The sequence below is a fragment of the Hippocampus zosterae genome, chromosome 2, assembly GCF_025434085.1.
Source record: "Hippocampus zosterae strain Florida chromosome 2, ASM2543408v3, whole genome shotgun sequence".
Lineage (NCBI taxonomy): Eukaryota > Metazoa > Chordata > Actinopteri > Syngnathiformes > Syngnathidae > Hippocampus > Hippocampus zosterae.
In genome coordinates, this window is record NC_067452.1 from 5,385,628 (window position 1) to 5,403,795 (window position 18,168).

Genomic DNA, 18,168 nt, shown 5'->3' on the forward strand with positions numbered 1-18,168 from the left:
TGAGCTTCGTCGGCGTGCGTGTCTTTTTGTCGAATTTATTTTCAGGGGTTCTTAGAAACCAAAACCGGAGTTGTTTTGCAACAAAGCACATTGCCACACTCTATACAAGTGTTGGTACTGGCTTGAGGCGTCCACTTACACGCCCACCCTTCACCATTGGCGGACTAGCTTGTCTGTCCTCTCTCTCCCTCTCTCTCTCTCTCTCCCTCTCCATATATGTATGTATACACGCCCACCCTTCCCTGATTGGCCGACTTCTTTCACAGTCACTTCCGCCTTTTCTCTATATAAACAGCGTGTCGGCAGTCAGTCAGATTTTGGAACTCAGCGCATATAAAGGACGCTCCGCACCATAAGGCGTACTGTCCATTTTGGAGAAAATTTAAGACTTTTAATGGCGCCTTATAGTCGTGAAAATACGGTATATATATATATATATATATATATATATATATATATATATATATATATATATATATATATATATAGATAGATAGATTTTTTACATTTATAAACAAATGCAAAGAAATGGGGTGGCCCGATGGTCCAGTGGTTAGCGCGTCAACCTCACAGTGTAGAGGTACCGGGCCGTAAAATTCCATCTCCGGCCTCCTTGTGTGGAGTTTGCATGTTCTCCCTAGGCCTGCGTGGCTTTTCTCCGGGTACTCCGATTTCCTTCCACATTCCAAAAACATGCATGGCAGTCTCATTGAACACTCCAAATTGTCCCTAGGTGTGAGGGTGAGCGCAAATGGTTCTTCGTCTGTGTACGCCCTGTGATTGGCTGGCAACTGGTTCACGGTGTCCCCCCCCCCCACTGCCCGAAGATGGCTGGAATAGGCTCCAGCACCCCCCGCGACCCTTGTGAGCATAAGCGGATCGGAGGATGGATGGATGGATGGATGGATGCAAAAAAATGTCCTTGCTTTATTGTTTTCAAATAAAACATTAAGGACGAACAGTTCTACAATCAATAAAAACAAATATCGTGAACCTGGCAGGCAGAATGAAAATACATCCAAAGGCTGTCATCATTCTATAGAATTTGATTTAGCCAATCAAACATTTGTTCTGTCCCTTGCTGAATGTACACGTTTGAAACACTCCACAACCATAAAAAACATAACTGAAAGTGTCCAAGTTAGATTAAGATGTTAGGACAGAGTGAAAGAAATAAGGCACCTCGCCCTCTGTGGAGCGGTAAATAGCCTTCCTTTCAAATAAAACCAGGAGGCGTACAGTTTTTTGTGCTTTCTCTCACTTCAACAATAATGAATATATTTTTGTGACCACCTCAAACACCGTTCAGAACACCCCAATGTACGCCGTGCGTGTCACAACCTCTCTTAATGCCTTTCTTTGAAATACTCATGGTGACAACCATCTGAGGATGTACTTACTCTGCAACGACAACCATTCAAAAACTTAAACAGAGAAACAACACTGGATTTAAATAGTGTCGTACTTCTGGGGGAAGATTTATGAAACAGTATTCATAGTCAGAGCGGCCCGGTAGTCCAGTAGTTAGCACGTCGGCTTCACAGTGCAGAGGTACCGGGTTCGATTCCAGCTCCGGCCTCCCTGTGTGGAGTTTGCATGTTCTCCCCGGGCCTGCGTGGGTTTTCTCCAGGTGCTCCGGTTTCCTCCCACATTCCAAAAACATGCGTGATAGGCTGATTGAACACTCTAAATTGTCCCTAGTTGTGAGCGTGAGCGTGGATGGTTGTTCGTCTGTGTGTGCCCTGCGATTGGCTGGCAACCGATTCAGGGTGTCCCCCGCCTAGTGCCCGAAGACAGCTGGGATAGGCTCCAGCACCCCCCGCGACCCTAGTGAGGATCAAGCGGCTCCGAAGATGAATGAATGAATGAATATTCATAGTCAAGGGTTAGCATCAGAGACTGGGAAAGCAGAGAAATAAATGGATTCTATCAGAAGTGAAGTCAATGTGACATCATCATATGACTTTTGTGATTGCATTTACTCCTTAATAAGTATGCAGCCTAATCCAGCAAACTCCTTGTCCTTCTGCAGTGCATGAAATCATGCCATTCATTCATTTATTTATATTCATTTATCGCGACATATAGCGACATTGCGACATTGCGTTTTTTCTTTTTTTAACTGTATTTTTTTTTAAATGCCGGAATAGCTCTGAGGTTTTGTACATGCCTGTACTATACGATGGAACGGCACTCATTCAAGGTTCATGATTGGTTCCTGGGGCAACGTCGACCCATGACAGCACGAATAGATTTATCCCGTGATCTGATTGGTTGCGCATCTTTGCAGCCCCACCCAACACCTTCCCTTGTGTCTCATCAGGCTGTTGACTATCTGGCATGCTGTCTCTTAGTGTTAGGGTTGCTATGTGCACGCAGAGAGAGAACAAAAGAGAAAGGGGTGGGGGGGTGAATGGGGTCGTCCCACAGCAGCAGCACTTTGCCCTTTCACCTCCTCCTCCGCAATACCGATTAATTGTCTTATAAACTCATCGGCTGCGCGAGGATAGCAGCCCAGGAGCTAGCTGGAGGCTCACGGCAACGACAACGTCAGAGCGTCAAATGAGAGCCGCCTTCTACGCCACCAACACAAGCCTCTTCACCTCTCTCAGGAGGCAATGCTGATGAATATTAATTACTGTATAAGGTTTTATAATTAAAGCTTTAAGTAAATACATGTACTGCTATCGTCTCTGTCGCAAATATGTAAAATATAAATACTGTTTTCATATTTCAAACATGCTGGTATCCACAAAAACTTTCACAAAAATTCCTAGGGGAGTGGCAAACCCTACTTCGTGGTTTATGACTTATCGCGGCCGGTTTCAGTCCCAATTAACCGCAATACGTAAGGGATCACTGTACAGTTACACAATGTATAACATGCCTCCATGCATCTTAACAACAACAACAAAAAACACATCAGTTCAACATCATGTAAAAAGGTACATTATTTTATATCAACATGAACTTAGAATTATGCCAGTTACAGTCAGCTTTTTTGTTACTATTCTCTCCTATAGAATGAAACGAAAGATCAAAACCAGTTCTTGTTGCGAATGGAAATTCGGCAAGCTGTACAGAGATGAGCCATGGAGACTGAAACTGAAGCAGCGAAGCCATGAAGGCTTTTGTGATATCACAAAAACCTGACATTTGTACAGGGGTGTGTACACTTTTGATATCCAGTGTATCTAACAGTCAACCACAGTATAACCGCTCCAATTCTTGGGGTTCTGTCCCAGTTTCTTTGGCTATTTGTCACTGTCAGCCCCCGATCGCCCAGCCCCCTTATATATCTTGATATGAATGGGCTTTTTCCTGATTGTTATCATATTAGCAAAATATTGCAGTACAAAATGGGTAGGTATAGGTCAGTTTGTGTTCATGTGTTTACAAGGAAGCAGGAATAAAAGTGCACCCACATACAGATGATGGACAGGTGTGGCAACATGAGAAGAACTTAGCATATAAAACTTCACATGCATACCTGTAGTGACAGTGAACATGACAACAGACCTCTCTGACCTTCAGCTTCATAGGTCAGGATGATCGGCTAACTGAGGCACGGCATTGAGCTAATTTGAGCATATGACAGCATACACGAGTTGACCATTAGGAGCTTCAACGCTGTAAATTTTAGTTGGATTCAAATTGTTCTTTTTACCCTGCTTACTTTACGATGTTCGGATGTCCTATGAGGTTGTGTGATACAGCTAACTACATTATTGTAAGAGAATATGCTTACCTTTAAAGAGTCAAAACATGCAATCACTCTCCCATTTTCCACCTGGCAGCTTTTTGATGGGTGGGCAAATTTGCACTCTTCGTCACTGCGTGAGCAAGTGCCTCTCTGAAACTGCCGACACACTTCCAGGGTCAGCCATTTTGTGTCGCGTATAGAGGCAATATTGAGAGCCATGTCTGTGTCGCTGGCTGAGTTGGAGCTGCTCAGTACAAGGAGGAGGCTCGTCCTCTAGGAAGCGGTTACAATGTATTCCAGGAAAAACAGTTAAAAAAAACAGTGATGGAAGTTGCAGCTTAAACGTCACCACTTTCACTCAGATAGTATAGGACTGGTCTCTCTGTTGGACAGGAAAGGGAAGGTAAGGGACTGGGTAGTCTTGTGCATTAACAGGGCATGGGATCGCACTGCTGCCGTGGTATTTGCCAGTTAAACTGTGGATCATTCGGCAAGACTCAAGCGCAACCGCAGGCAAAGTGGACGAAGCATGCTCCGAGATGACTTCAGTCTGTTGTCCTAGTGTCGCCAAGATGTCCAAAAACGGATGATGTCTCAGTGTTGGGGAAGAAGTCGACAGGGTTACATCTGAATGTCCTATTGCAACTCCAGGTGGGCTCAGGAACTCTTCGAAACTAGTCAGGGATCACCAAGTAGGGATGTCTCACATGGAACTTTCTATCAGCAATCTAGAGTGGAGAGAGAAAGATACACAGAATGAGAACATTGGTGGGATCTGAGATGTTTTTATCTCTTGCGGCTACTCAAAATAGACAGCAGTCAGTCGGTAATGCAACGCTTACTCAACAGACAAAGCAGGGAATGGCAAGACCTTCAGTGATGTGAGGCGAGGGACAAGACGAGAACCTCTGGATTTGACTCGCCCCAGTATAGCCATGCTGGCTTGATGGTGGAATCAAACAAGAAAAAACACCCAGCACAGAATTAGTCTGGGCAGTTGTCCAGTAGCAAGAGAGTGACTGAGGCAGATGGGGACGCCAGTGTTAGACATGATCACGACACAGGCTTTTGTGCTGCAACGTTCACTGGTTCCCCGCTGTCAAAGCTTGAGATCGGCTCACTGACACGTCCATTTACGTGCAAGAGGCAAGTGTGCACCATTCTACGGGGACCTTGCCCCTTGTGTGCAGTTGTGGGATCACAAAGTGTTTGACAAATTACATGTTGATGCTTTCACAAATTCCACTCAAAGCAACAGATGACTTTCAATGCACAATACATTTGAGTACACGATGTGCGTATTAACGGTTCACATATTTGGTGTTGTGATTCACCATTGTATCATTATTAACAATAATATCATTCCCACCTTGCATGAATTGTACAACTATTTCTGTTGCATAATTCGACTTAGTGTTGAGTACTTGTTTGGCTTGTTGTCTATCAACTTCTCAAACGACAAACAACATCATTGTTTATCTGGGTGATACAGGTACAGATCTTGAAGGAAGTTTTTCCTGAAATAGTCCACCAACAATAAGCTGCTCCAACCCTCTTGAATCCAGGCCATTGCCTAACCGAACCTGTCCCACTTGTCTTATCACGGCTGACGAAACGAGAAGGCAAATGGTTCTGAAGACCAGTTTCCCTCTCCAAGGCATGATTTAATTTCACAACGTCTCCCCGCGGAGGGAGGCAATCGCCGTCGAAGAGACAGTCAGGTGAAAATCACGCCAGAGTTGACCTTTAACAATTAAACCTCAATTATTTTTAGAACTCATAAAAAGTCTGGAGTGAAGCTACCCTACTTTGTCAGAATGAATGTAAGGGAAATGGTGCCATTTCCACCCCTTTTCCTAATTGCGATCATTTGCTCTTCCTCAAATGATTGCTCTGTGGCCTGGGAACACATCCATCACATAGTTTTAGGTTTTGGGAGGCACATTTGAGGGTCACAAAAACTGTCATTCAAGAGGTAAAACTTGAGATTGCGTCAGCCCACTCCAGCAGACAACTTTGGTTTTCTGTTGTTCAGATTCAGGTCTTAAGACATCATAAACTTCTTTTGGCTTAGCCGAGTTTAGCTCTTGCTCGTGTCTGTCTTTGTTTACACAGAGCTGAACCAGTGGTCTTCAGACACCATGCAGCAATCCAGGAAGGGCCAGATGGTCCCACACCCAATGTTTTGATCTCAGAGATTAACACACTCACAATAGGAAATTCAAATCTGTCATTCTTATAGATGACTATTCAATTATATTACAGATTAATATTCATTCAAATTCACTGAATGATGCAAATAATGCTGGACATTGGACAGTGATGACCTGTTTCAAGGCTAAAGACAGTGTTTAGAGTTTGTGTGCGTCGAAAGACGGCATGCCCTGTGAAGCAGGACAGACATACTATATACGAATGCACCACGGTAGTGCACCTTATGGATTACTGATGCTTACTAAGGCCAGCTGGCAAGGGCATTATCTTACTAGTCTGCTTAATTGTATGAGAGTCAGCGCTACTGGGCTCTCTCGTGTGAAAGTCATAGGTGTGACCTCTGAATCCCTCATACAGTATGTAACCTATTAGGCTAGTAGATGGGCACTCTATGACAGTGTGTTGCAATTTATCTAAGATACCTTTGCTCACTGTAAGCTCTGTGACCAAGTTACTATGGCAGCGGTCCTGTGTGGACGTCAGAAAACAAACATCAATTCCAGTGAAGTTGGGATGTTGTTTAAAATATAAATACAAAGAGAATACAATGGTTTGCGGGCGGCGTGGATCAGTGGTAGGGTGGTCGGTCGATTCCCAAACGTGAGGTTAGGGATTTGATCCCCGGACTATATGACCAAGTGTCCTTGAGCAAGATACTGAACCCCCAGTTTCTCCTGATGCTGTCATCTGTAGGTGAATGAGTAAACAGTATGAAGAGCTTTGTGTACCGAAGGAACTGCAAATCCTTTTCAACTTTGATTCAACTGAAAACTAAGTCCATTAAAGAAAATATATTTAATGTTCAAACCGACAACTTTTTTTTTTGCACAAAAAAAATATACTGGGACAGGGGCATATTTTACTTTTAAAAACATTTCAACAAACACTAGAGAACTGAAGACACTAATTGTTGAAGCTTTGAATGGGAATTCCTTCCTTCGTCATATTCTACACTTCATAAGGCGACACACATATTCAATGGGAATGGACTGGTCTGGACTGCTGGCAGGACATTCGAGTACCCTCACACTTTTACTGCAAAGCCACACTGTTGTGTGCAGAATGTGGTTTGGCATTGTCTTGCTGAAATCAGCAGGGGCATCCGTGAAAAAGGCAGCACACGTTTCTCCAAAACCTTAATGAACATTTCGGGAATAATGGCACCTTCAAAGTGCAAGTTGCCCTTGCCATGGGCATCAAAGGCCTGTTGAACTTTGCCCTGTTAGCACAACAAGCATGATTTCCAAAAACTATTTTAAAATGTGGACTCTTCAGACTACATTTTGGTTATAAATACAGAAGGTAAATATTTCTACTTAAAAATGAACGACCAGGTTTTAACATTTAGATAATCAACATGACTTAAATTTAATGTGTGCATAGCAGCACACTATTTCCCTCTCTAAAAAACATTTGTGAGATTTCACACAAATCTCCTCCCATATTTTGATCTTTGCGACAAAGTGACATCACAACTCCAGGAGCGATTTTGTGAAAACAACACACTTTTGAGTTAGCCTGGCTTGTTAAAAAGTGATCAACAGGGACGGTGACTATGTCAGGCTGTCAGCATTAAGCGTTATTTACGTCTATTAAAACTGCCTTTGATCTGACAGCTCTCGCTGTCTTGCTTGCTGAGTGGCTATCTGGCTAGCTGCTAATGCTGGCGCCAGTGATAAATGCTAGCAAAAGGCGCATCCAATCCAGTTTCAGCATAATTAACTCTTTTTTGAGCACCCTATATTAGCGATTGAACATCATTTCAGGATGACATTGTGATGTTGACATCATTACAGTAGGAGATGAGTCATGTCAGCGATTACGCTGCCGGGAACAACTTCTAAATAAAAGTGAACCTTGGCATTGATGTCCAATATTATTTGGTCAAGGAAGATCTACTTGGAAGTTGGCCGGTGCGTTGCTGTCATGCAAAGCATGAACAATTGTTGCTGTGGTTAGCTTGGTTTCTTCTTTCTAACAGTGTTCACGTAAATAAACGGTACTTGAGGCAAAAAGGTACCTCAAAACATTTGTGTGAGAGTGTGTCTATGGGTGGGGGGTTGCGGGCATCCTATTCAAAATGAGGGAATATTAAAAATAAGTAAATAAATAACATTGATCAGATTGAACATTAATACCTTGTTTTTGTATGATATTCAGCTGAATATAGGTTGAAAATGATGTGCAAATCATTGTATTCTGTGGTCATTTACATTTTACGCAATGGTAGGACTTCACTGGAATTGGGATTTACATACGTAGGTACTGGAAACAAATTACTGTGACAACGTTGCTCATAGCCATGCAATCGTGTGGCTGCATTTCCACTTACTGCTATTTTATTGTGGAAAACCACTACTGTGGAGTCATTTGCATGGCCAAGAGGTAAAAAAAGGTCAATGTTTTTCAATGCTGTGACGACTGGACCACATTTTCAAGACGAACTGGTAAAATGTTCCATTTCTGTGTGCAATGGAAAAATGAAGGCGCTTTGACGGCCGCATTTTCTCTGAAAATGACGATATGTTTCTGAAAGCCTTGCCTAACTTTCAAGGTGACGTCAGTGGCTTGTTTGCTTGTAAACTGTTCCTTTACACCTTTCCTCCACGCAGAGAGAAAAAGCGATGGTCCATGTGGCTTTAATACAGTGCTAAATTGCATTTGGCATAAGCCTGGGCTCCTGGAGTTGACTCCCAAGTCCCATAAGGACGAGTGAGTGCGACTTCACAAGGACTAAGCTAACGTTCAGACGCAACGCAAGAAGCATTTTACAGAGTCAGCAGATTGGCATACTGCGCATCATAATAGCCTTAACTCGTGACCCAAATGATATGGGCAGAGCCTCTGTCCTTGTTCGATGAGATGACCTACCATTTTCCATCACGCTTTCATCTTAAAACCCGAAATGGGCTGCATCTGGGGCATGTACCTGTTATTAGGGTGTAGTTACATATACTATTTTCAGGCCTTTGTGGTTGATGAACATGACAATATTAACTTCAAAGCAACACTTCCAGTAAAACATGCAGTGCCTTCATCAATTCATTCACAGACATTTGGCACAGACATTTTGTGATATTTAGCGACTTTTTGTAGGCTTCTAATGACTAGTCCAACACACACACACACACACACACACACACACACACACACACACACACACACACACACACACACAAAGGGACTAGCTCCCAGTAGCATTTTTTGGACAGTTTGTCCTATTCGTTACTTTGCTGATTCAGTCATTTCGACTTTGTCAATGCTCTCTGCTTAGGGGACGGACCAGTTGCAAATCGCCACACAACTCCTGGTTAAGGATGAAATGGCTTGTGGTTTTATTTTATTTTGTTTATTTATTTATCCAGGTAATTCAGTTAAGAAATATTCCATTTTGCAATGCTGATCATGCTGCAGGCAGTGGTGTAAAACAAGGCAAAATGAAACAAATTCAAGACATTCAACAAATTGCACAATGGGATGTAGACAAAGAAAACATATACCGTATTTTCCGCACTAAAAGGCGCACTGGATTATGAGGCGCACCTTCAATGAATGGTCTATTTTGTAATTTCTTTCCACATTATAAGACGCAATCTACAATGCATCCACTAGATGGAGATGTGCTCAAGGAAATACCAACAGAACACTACACTACACTACACCCTGATTTACATAGCGATGATCAGATGACAGTAAAACTTATTGAATAAAGCAGCGACACAGTTCACTTAACCAACAGCAAGTTATAACATTGACTCGTTAATGTTGAACTCTCTTGCCGCTGCTCTATTTCCGCGTTCAACTGCGAAACCGATCACCTTAAGTTTGAACTCTGCGTTGTAAGCATGTCTCTAGCAAGGAGCCATTTTGGGGTTGACATATTACCGTAATGACCGTACACAAGGCACTTCGGTTTTGAAGGTACACTGTGAGCTTTTAAGAAAATGGAAGGCTTTTCGGTGCGCCTTTTAGTGCGGAAAATACAGTACACACACACACAAATAAAAACAATACAATAATAATAACCACACATGATCTTCCTCTCTATTCAAAACATACCGTAGTTCTAATTCTCCCTTTCATTTTTTTGCTGCTGTAAATTGGGAATTTCTCCATTGTGAGACAAATAATCCATCCATCCATCCATCATCTACCGCTTATCCGGGGCCGGGTCGCGGGGGTAACAGCTTTAGCAGGGAAGCCCAGACTTCCCTCTCCGTAGCTACTTCATCCGGCTCTCCCCGAGGGATCCCGAGTCGTTCCCAGGCAAGCTGGGTGACAGTCTCTCCAGCGTGTCCTGGGTCTTCCTCGGGGTCTCCTCCCAGTGGGGCATGACCGGAACACCTCACCAGGGAGGCGTCCAGGAGGCATCCTAATTAGATGCCCCGAGCCACCTCATCTGGCTCCTCTCGATGTGGAGGAGAAGCGGCTCGACTCTGAGCTCCTCCCGGATGACCGAGCTTCTCACCTTATCTCTAAGGGAGAGCCCGGACACCCTGCGGAGAAAACTCATTTCGGCCGCTTGTAACCGGGATCTCGTTCTTTCGGTCACGACCCATAGCTCGTGACCATAGATGAGGGTTGAAACGTAGATCGACCGGTAAATTGAGAGCTTCGCCCTTTGGCTCAGCTCCTTCTTCACCACGACAGACCGATACGACGTCCGATGTGAGACAAATAAAGTTTTCTTAGTTCTCTTCCCCCCCTTCCTTAGCTGTTACTACATGAGAGAGATGAAAGTCCGCAAACGGTCCGCGAGAAGCTGCGAAAGTCAGCAAAACAACAGCGAGTCACATAGAGCAACATATACAGTACTGTACTACATGTAATTGATTTTTTTTTAAGTCCGCAAACGGTCCGCGAGGAGCTGCGAAAGTCAGCAAAACAGCAGCGAGTGACATAGAGCAACATATACAGTACGGTACTACATGTATATGACTTTTTTTTTACGAATATGTTTGAAAAATCCGCAATGCACTGAAGCCGCGATAAACGAACCACGAAATAGCGAGTGATCACTGTACTGATGGCACGACCGTTTCGGTCATTATAATCGTGATTAAAACGTTGTTTCATCGCTCGGTATGTGTGGCAGACATACGATATCACCCTGGCCTTTTAGCATCCACCAAGATGCCCAGATTCTGCGCAGAGTTGACATGTGAATGATGGCCCCTTCTCACTCCAAAGACAAATTACAAAATACAATACAATACAATACAGGCTGATTTTCACAAGACTGCGCATACTAAAAACGGTGAGGATAACTAGCAATGATTTGCCCCCCCCCTACCTCCCACAAAAACACACACGTGAAAAAATATGTAACCCCTGTGGCAAACAAAAAACAACTCCTGACATTTGCACTGTTGGCAGAGTGAATCCACCGCTGTGATAATGCCACGCTCTCGCTCAGGCAGGTGTTGGTTCAGAAAGCCCATTACAACCCCGTGAAACTACAGTAATGGTCCTAACTTGGAGGTTCTCATTTTCAGCCTGACACTCTCACACAGTTACAACACCGCCTCTCACCACTTGAACTGCCACACAGCACACTGCAGCAAACTCTTGAAAAATGCTTTCCCCCACCTCGTTTCAGCAGGTCCCCGAGCTTGGCCTTCTGCTGTCCCCAACACAGGAGGCACCTTGTGTGGCACCGGGCTTCAGTGCGGCTGGCTGGCTGGCTGGCTCAGCAACTGGAGTTAATGACCATGTGAACTGTTGTCATTCCTCGCACGCTGCCCAGTGCTGCAGCCAGAGGTCCATGCCGACATGGGTTCCCTTCTCAGTATCCGTCTCACGCTCAGCCACGCAGCAAGCAAGCGAGCGAGCGAGCGAGGCAGGCAGGCAGGCAAGCGGGCAGGCAGTCGGACATGCAAGCATAAAGCACAAGAGTGCCGACTTCAACTATTCGGCTGGAACATATCCAGCTATCCCACCCACCGCCCCTAACACACACTCACACGCACACACACGCACACACACACACACACACACACACACACACACACACACACACACACGCACACACGCACACACACACACACACACACACACACACACACGCACACACACTCTTCCTAAAGCCTGCCCCTTCCTGCCCACCAGCATGAGACACAGCACCGCCCTTTAAGAGCTCCAGCCAATGGGAGAAGAGCAGCTATGAATCAATGCTGTCTTTGCCTCTTTATTGGAAGACAGTAGGCGAACACTGCGCTTACAGTAACATCCTCTGAATGCTAACTTGTCTAGGTATTTCCCCAATTTCATGCCCCGCCGAGCGAGCCGTTATGTCATTCCTCTCTGTCCAAGCTGTCACATTGAACAACTATGTCGAGGAACTCTGCAAGCACCTCTCAATGCGCCACCCCTTCAGTTCATAAGGATGATCCTCTCTGTCCTTGTCTGTGTTCTATTGATATGTCACACCATCCCCCCCTCCCAGGAAACAAGAGTGCCGCACCTCCTCCCCTCATCATCCAGACAGATACTCCAATTACTCGCATCTCTGTTCATCTGGACCTCTAAGAAGTCTTTCACATAGAATTTTTAATCGTAAATCCAAGTTTACTGGACTGGATAATTGCGGCCCATTGAATGTTGCTGTCGCTGGCGGCGGGTAGGTCCACCCAGTTCACCCCCCGCGCCCCTCCATCCACTTGATGACATACCGGTTGGCATCATGTGAGCGGTGAAGCCGGGGCATCGCAGAACTGCTGAGTCAGAAAACCAGATTCAATCGAACAGCTGTCCCGTCAGTCTGAGTCTCATACAAAGTCTAAAACAAAGGCTGTGAATGACACAGCAGCCTGGGTGATTCGTTGATATTGGTGTGCTGAAAATGCTTTACAATCCTCTGATGTGCAAACCCAATTAACAGTCTGCCAGGAATGTTTCCACTGGAGAGAGATTCATTCAGTTGTTTACTAGAGTAAAGTATCAGGAAGATTGAAAGGACTTATGAAAAGACGCTGCTCATTGCTGTCAGCATTCTGTGAGAAACAGACTGTCACACTCTGCTATGATGTGACATGTGGGTAGGTCCGGTTTTACATATGCTTTCACCTTCTTAGACCTCCAGTATTAGTGCTGTCTTACCTTTCAAGATCATAGTACCACAAAGGATCTTTACATTCTCAGAGACCATCGCATCAATGCTATACCCTCGCTTCTTCCGAGGACCTAATTTACCAAAATCTCGTAACCCACAGAGGACCCAACGTTTGGGTGTATCGGCGAAGGTAGCGAACGTGCGTTCACGTCAACGACCTTGAACGAACCTTCGCGGGCCCTGATGAGACCGCAACATTTGCTAGCATCACAAACGTTTGCCCCTCAGTGGGGTACGGGCCAAAGGTTTGCAAATGCACAACTGGGCGCTAACTTGAATGCACATGTAAACAGATGAGGAAGCTCATCTACTGATGTGTATTCCCAGGTTTGAATTTTGCCAGATGCACCAAAATACTAATAGGATGCTGGTGCTGCTGGACTGTCTGCGATGGGACGGCTGCAAGAACCGCGTGGACCTTTGCGTGGAGCCGTGTCCATCCCAGAGGAGCTGTGACTGAGAGTCAACACTAAAAAGTAGAGTGAAGCGAGAGAGACGACTCGATGGGACCGGAAAATTTTGGTAGCGTGTTTTGCTCGCCAACAGACAAACTATGGTTTGTTGAAGGCCTGAGGTCACTTGTTTACTTTCAAGCGTAGCTTGGTGGTGAGTGACGTCATGTGTGCTGTGATCACATCTATGATGCCAGGGCCTACACTGGTCAAGGGAGACTCTCTCATCTCTTGGATCTACTAAGAGTTAAAGAGAGGTTGGGTAATAAAAGCTCAAGTCAACTTTGATAATATCAAGATTTTGTCTGATTTAAATTTGCACTGTTATTATTATTGTGTGTGTGTGTTCGTGTTTTCTTCTTATATTTTGTGTACAGGTTGTGTACATGGTAAATGGGCCTTCACTTATGTCATGCTTTTCTACCTTTTCGTACTCCAAACCCCTCATTTACCTACTGATGATGCAGCATGAGGAGAAACGGAGGGTTCTTGCTCATGGATACTTCGCCACGGTCACAATGGTCGGCGATTGAACCATCAATCTCTGGTTTCGTAGACAACCACTGATCTATACCACGCCCTACATCACATTGCACAGCATGTTGATTGTGTTTATTTGTATTTACTTTTGCCTCATTTTACTCAAATGTCTACAGTGAGAGATTTGTCTCTAAATTATTCACACAAGTACATCTGCAATTTTCACATGTTTTTCAGATCCCTAAATATGATTTTTTTCACCTGCATTTATTTTATGTTGTGAGTACGGTACTTATCATCTGTAAATATTTTATCATGCGTGTGAAATGTCAAATGGGCACTTGTAGATCAGTGGACATTTATTTTTGGACACAAACACCGTTCCAAAATATTCAGACACACACGGGTCTCAGGTAGAGACAGGTGTGGAAAGGCCATCCCTACCCCGTCCACTGGAAGCCAGTCTCTGCTGCATGGGAACTAGCCATCTCCTGTTTCTAATTTAAAAATTGGAAATGGAAAAAAGGCCAACGAGCCTTTATGTGATCTTTGATTGCGATGTGTTTATTTAACATAAGTCAGGAAACTTTCCATTGAGTTTATTTTTCCTTCAGACAGCAAATTTTCTTCTAATTCTCTTTGTTTGCTGCTGCAATGACAGAAGAAGAAGCGGCAGCAGCAGAAGCTCTCCTTAGCTGTATAACTTTTTTTGTAAACTTGCACTTCTGAGGAGTATTTTTATTTCCCTGTTTTTCAAGTTCCAAATTTTAAACGAGAAATGGGAGATGGCTCATTGCTGTTCAATGGAGACAGCAAACACTGTGACGTTTGTGTGAAAATAAATAAATAAAAAATAAAAACATTTGTGTGAGTCCGCTGATCCACAAATGCAAATTCAACAATTCACACTGAGAAATTGAATATTTACGAATGAAGGATTCGTGTAAATCACACATACATTTGTGACTGAAAAACATGTAAAAATTATGCATATATTTGTGGATCTCAAAAATCACATGTGAACATCATGAATATATTTGTGTGAATCATTTTGAGACAAATCTGTACCCAGGCTGTCTGCAGCCAGGTTGACATTGAAAAGAGAGGTTGTTCACAATCGCCTTACATTGATATACAGTGTGTGTGCGTATATAGTGTGCATTGTGGGTGGAGTACTTATTATATTATATAATAATTATATTATATAATTATATATGTATATATTATTGTCAAATGTGCTGATGAAATTTCCTCCCTCTTAAACAGACAACAAGAGGAACCACTGTGGGTGCCCGCGCCGCCATCAATAGAAAAGTTAACATAAAATGGCAAAATATTACAACACAACACATTAGACAGAAACAATCGTGCAATCTTAACCACTTCCCTGCATACACTTTGTTGTCTGAAGCAGTTATAGACGAAAGAGGAGCGATTCAAAGTGTCCTTTTCACCAGTGGATCAAAGATGTCATGCTGAAATGTGCATACGTCTGCTACAAGCTCAGCTAAGCTAAGCTTGAAAGCAACAAGAAGCTGTAGCATCCATTAACGAAAACGAGATTGGCTCTCATCTCCTCTCTCATGTAAATCCGCTTCAATTCCAAGCAAGCCGCGACTCCCAGTTCCACAGACGCATCGGCGCTCTGCGCTGACGCTCCTTTCTTCTCATCGTCGGCTGTGATGACTCATCCAAGATGGCCGCTTGTGCGCCAGTGTGTTCGGCGACGCTCCTGCCATTTCGGGTTTTTTTACTTTTCGCAATGCTTGTTACCTCCCTAACAGCGTCTCGGTTGGTTTATGATCGCCGATCGTTGTTATTGATTCAACAACACGTCGGAGATTCGGCCGCGTTTTGGCAAGACGGTGGTGGAAAGACGCTACCTCCGTTCTTGGCTAACTGCCGGCTGATCTCTTCCGCGTTCGCTCGCTCCCTTCACGAAAGCGCCGCCGCCGCCGCGGCAAACGCAGTGGTCAGCTCGTGAAATTGAAACGGGATCTGAGACACACTTCGATCGCTCCGGCGTGGTGTGCCCTCGACCCCGTCGCCTCGTGCTTGCTAACAGTCGTTGGCTCTCCCATCGTGCCACGGCATTTCTACCCTGCGCGCCTTTCTCGGGGAGGAATTCAGCGAAACCTTTTGAGGGAATTCCCCCGGGCTCGGCGATTGACAGAGGGAAGCCCTCCCATTGCTACTTCCACAAGGATCGCGTTGTTAAACGCCCGGTCGCTGACGAACAAGACCCATATTCTGAGGGAGTATTTTCTTTCCAATGACTTGGATTTTTTGTGTCTGACGGAGACTTGGGCAGGTACCGGTGACTACAAAGCTTTGATTGAATTGTTACCACCTGACTGTGATTTCCTCGATACCCCGAGGACATCAGGACGTGGTGGAGGTACGGTAAGCATTTTTAAGAACAATTTCAAATGTAAACGGTGCACATTCACCACATCTGCCAACAGCTTTGAAGCAACCTTCTTTGAAGTTGGTCGTGTTTTCCCGGTGCTTTGTGCTGTCATTTACCGTCCTCCTAAATACAACAAAGACTTTTTAAGCGACTTCTCAAGCTTTCTTGCGGAAATCAGGCTGAGATATGATCGTATTCTCCTAATGGGGGGTTTTAATATCCATGTATGTTGTCCGGAAAAAACGCTAGCAAAAGACTTCTTAAGACTTATCGACTCTTTTAATTTTGTGCAGTATGTGACCAGCCCGACACACGAACAAGGACATATTTTAGACCTTGTCCTTGCTCATGGTATAACGGTGTCAAATCTGGAAGTCCTTGAAAATGGAATTTCTGATCACATGGCAGTTTTATTTGACGTAGTATTATCGCATGCTGCTGTGAAATCTGGCGCTCCTAGTTGTAAACGCCGAATTTTTAACCCTCGCACTGCTAGTCGTTTCTCTGATGCCTTTAATAACCTTTGCGTACCCTCGTCTAACACAGAGGAACTCACCTCTTGGTTCGACTCGTCATGCCGGGCCATCCTGGATTTGGTGGCTCCTTCAAAAATTGTGCTGCCAAAGCCTAAACCCGAGCCATGGTTTAACGACATTACCCGCGCAGCTAGGCAGGAGTGTCGCAAAGCTGAACGCAAGTGGAAAAGAGACAAATTGCATGTCTCTTCTCAAATTTGGAAAGACAGCTGGCGTATCTACCAGCTCACAGTAAAAGAGGCCAAAAGAAAATATCTGTCGGACCTTATTCTAGCCAACCGTCACAACCCTCGTGCACTATTTAAAACGATAGATTCTGTACTCAAACCCCCTCTGCCTACTTGCGCGGATTCTTCAGCCGAGATGTGCAACAGATTCCTTCAGTTCTTTATTGATAAGGTCTCTACAGCTAGGATTCCGGTCCCAAATACCGCATCTGACCCCTCTGTCCATGTTCCATGTTCAGCTGTCCTAAATTCTTTTGATACTGTGTCCTTGGCGCTTTTGGAGGATGTAGTTCGCCAGACGAAGCCATCTGGCTCCCCTTGCGACTCTCTTCCCCCACGCTTCTTTCAGGAGGTTCTCCCGAGTGTTGGTGCATCGGTCTTGGATATCATCAACAGCAGCCTTTCTTCTGGTGTAGTTCCCCAACAGTTTAAACATGCTGTGGTCCAACCCTTGATCAAGAAACCTGGTCTTGATCCAGATGAGCTGTCAAGTTACAGACCCATTTCCAAACTGCCTTTCATTTCCAAAATTCTGGAAAAAGTGGTGCACATGCAGTTGAAACTTTTCTTGGATGAACATAACATCTTGGAGGTCTTCCAGTCAGGTTTCAAGACGATGCATAGCACGGAGTCAGCCCTGTTACGCGTTTCTAATGACATCCTCCTGGCAAATGACTCTGGAGACCACGTGTGTCTGGTTTTATTGGACTTAACTGCAGCATTTGATACAGTGGATCACAGTATTCTGCTGACTCGTTTGCAGCACTTGGTGGGCATTGGCGGGAGTGTTCTTGATTGGTTTAGGTCCTATCTAGCTGACAGGACCTTTTGTGTCAGCCTTGGCTGCTCTGAATCACGCACTGCTCCCCTGTCATGTGGTGTTCCACAGGGCTCAATTCTGGGGCCTCTGCTGTTCTCGCTGTATCTGCTCCCATTGGGTTCCATCTTAAGGAAACATGGTATTCCTTTCCACTGCTATGCAGATGACTGCCAGATCTATGTCCCACTGAGCAAGAAAGACACCTTCTCATTAAG

The 18,168-nt window shown here is 44.6% G+C and overlaps 1 protein-coding gene across 12 annotated transcripts in view; it reads right to left on the reverse strand.

Moving 5' to 3' along the window:
- The window catches only part of mbnl2 (muscleblind-like splicing regulator 2), a 55,682-nt gene that overhangs the window by 34,129 nt on the left and 3,385 nt on the right, over positions 1–18,168 (reverse strand). For 9 of the 12 annotated variants that reach the window (XM_052058818.1, XM_052058823.1, XM_052058820.1 and 6 more), the window contains exon 2: positions 3,749–4,431. The exons of 1 other annotated variant lie outside the window; for it this stretch is intronic. In XM_052058818.1, coding sequence (XP_051914778.1) covers positions 3,749–3,922 — 174 coding nt within the window. In that variant the 5' untranslated portion in view covers positions 3,923–4,431. Of the gene's footprint in view, positions 1–3,748; positions 4,432–4,545; positions 4,568–11,506; positions 12,565–18,168 lie in introns of those variants that run through there. 2 more of the 12 variants (XM_052058816.1, XM_052058817.1) reach the window with 2 other exon arrangements.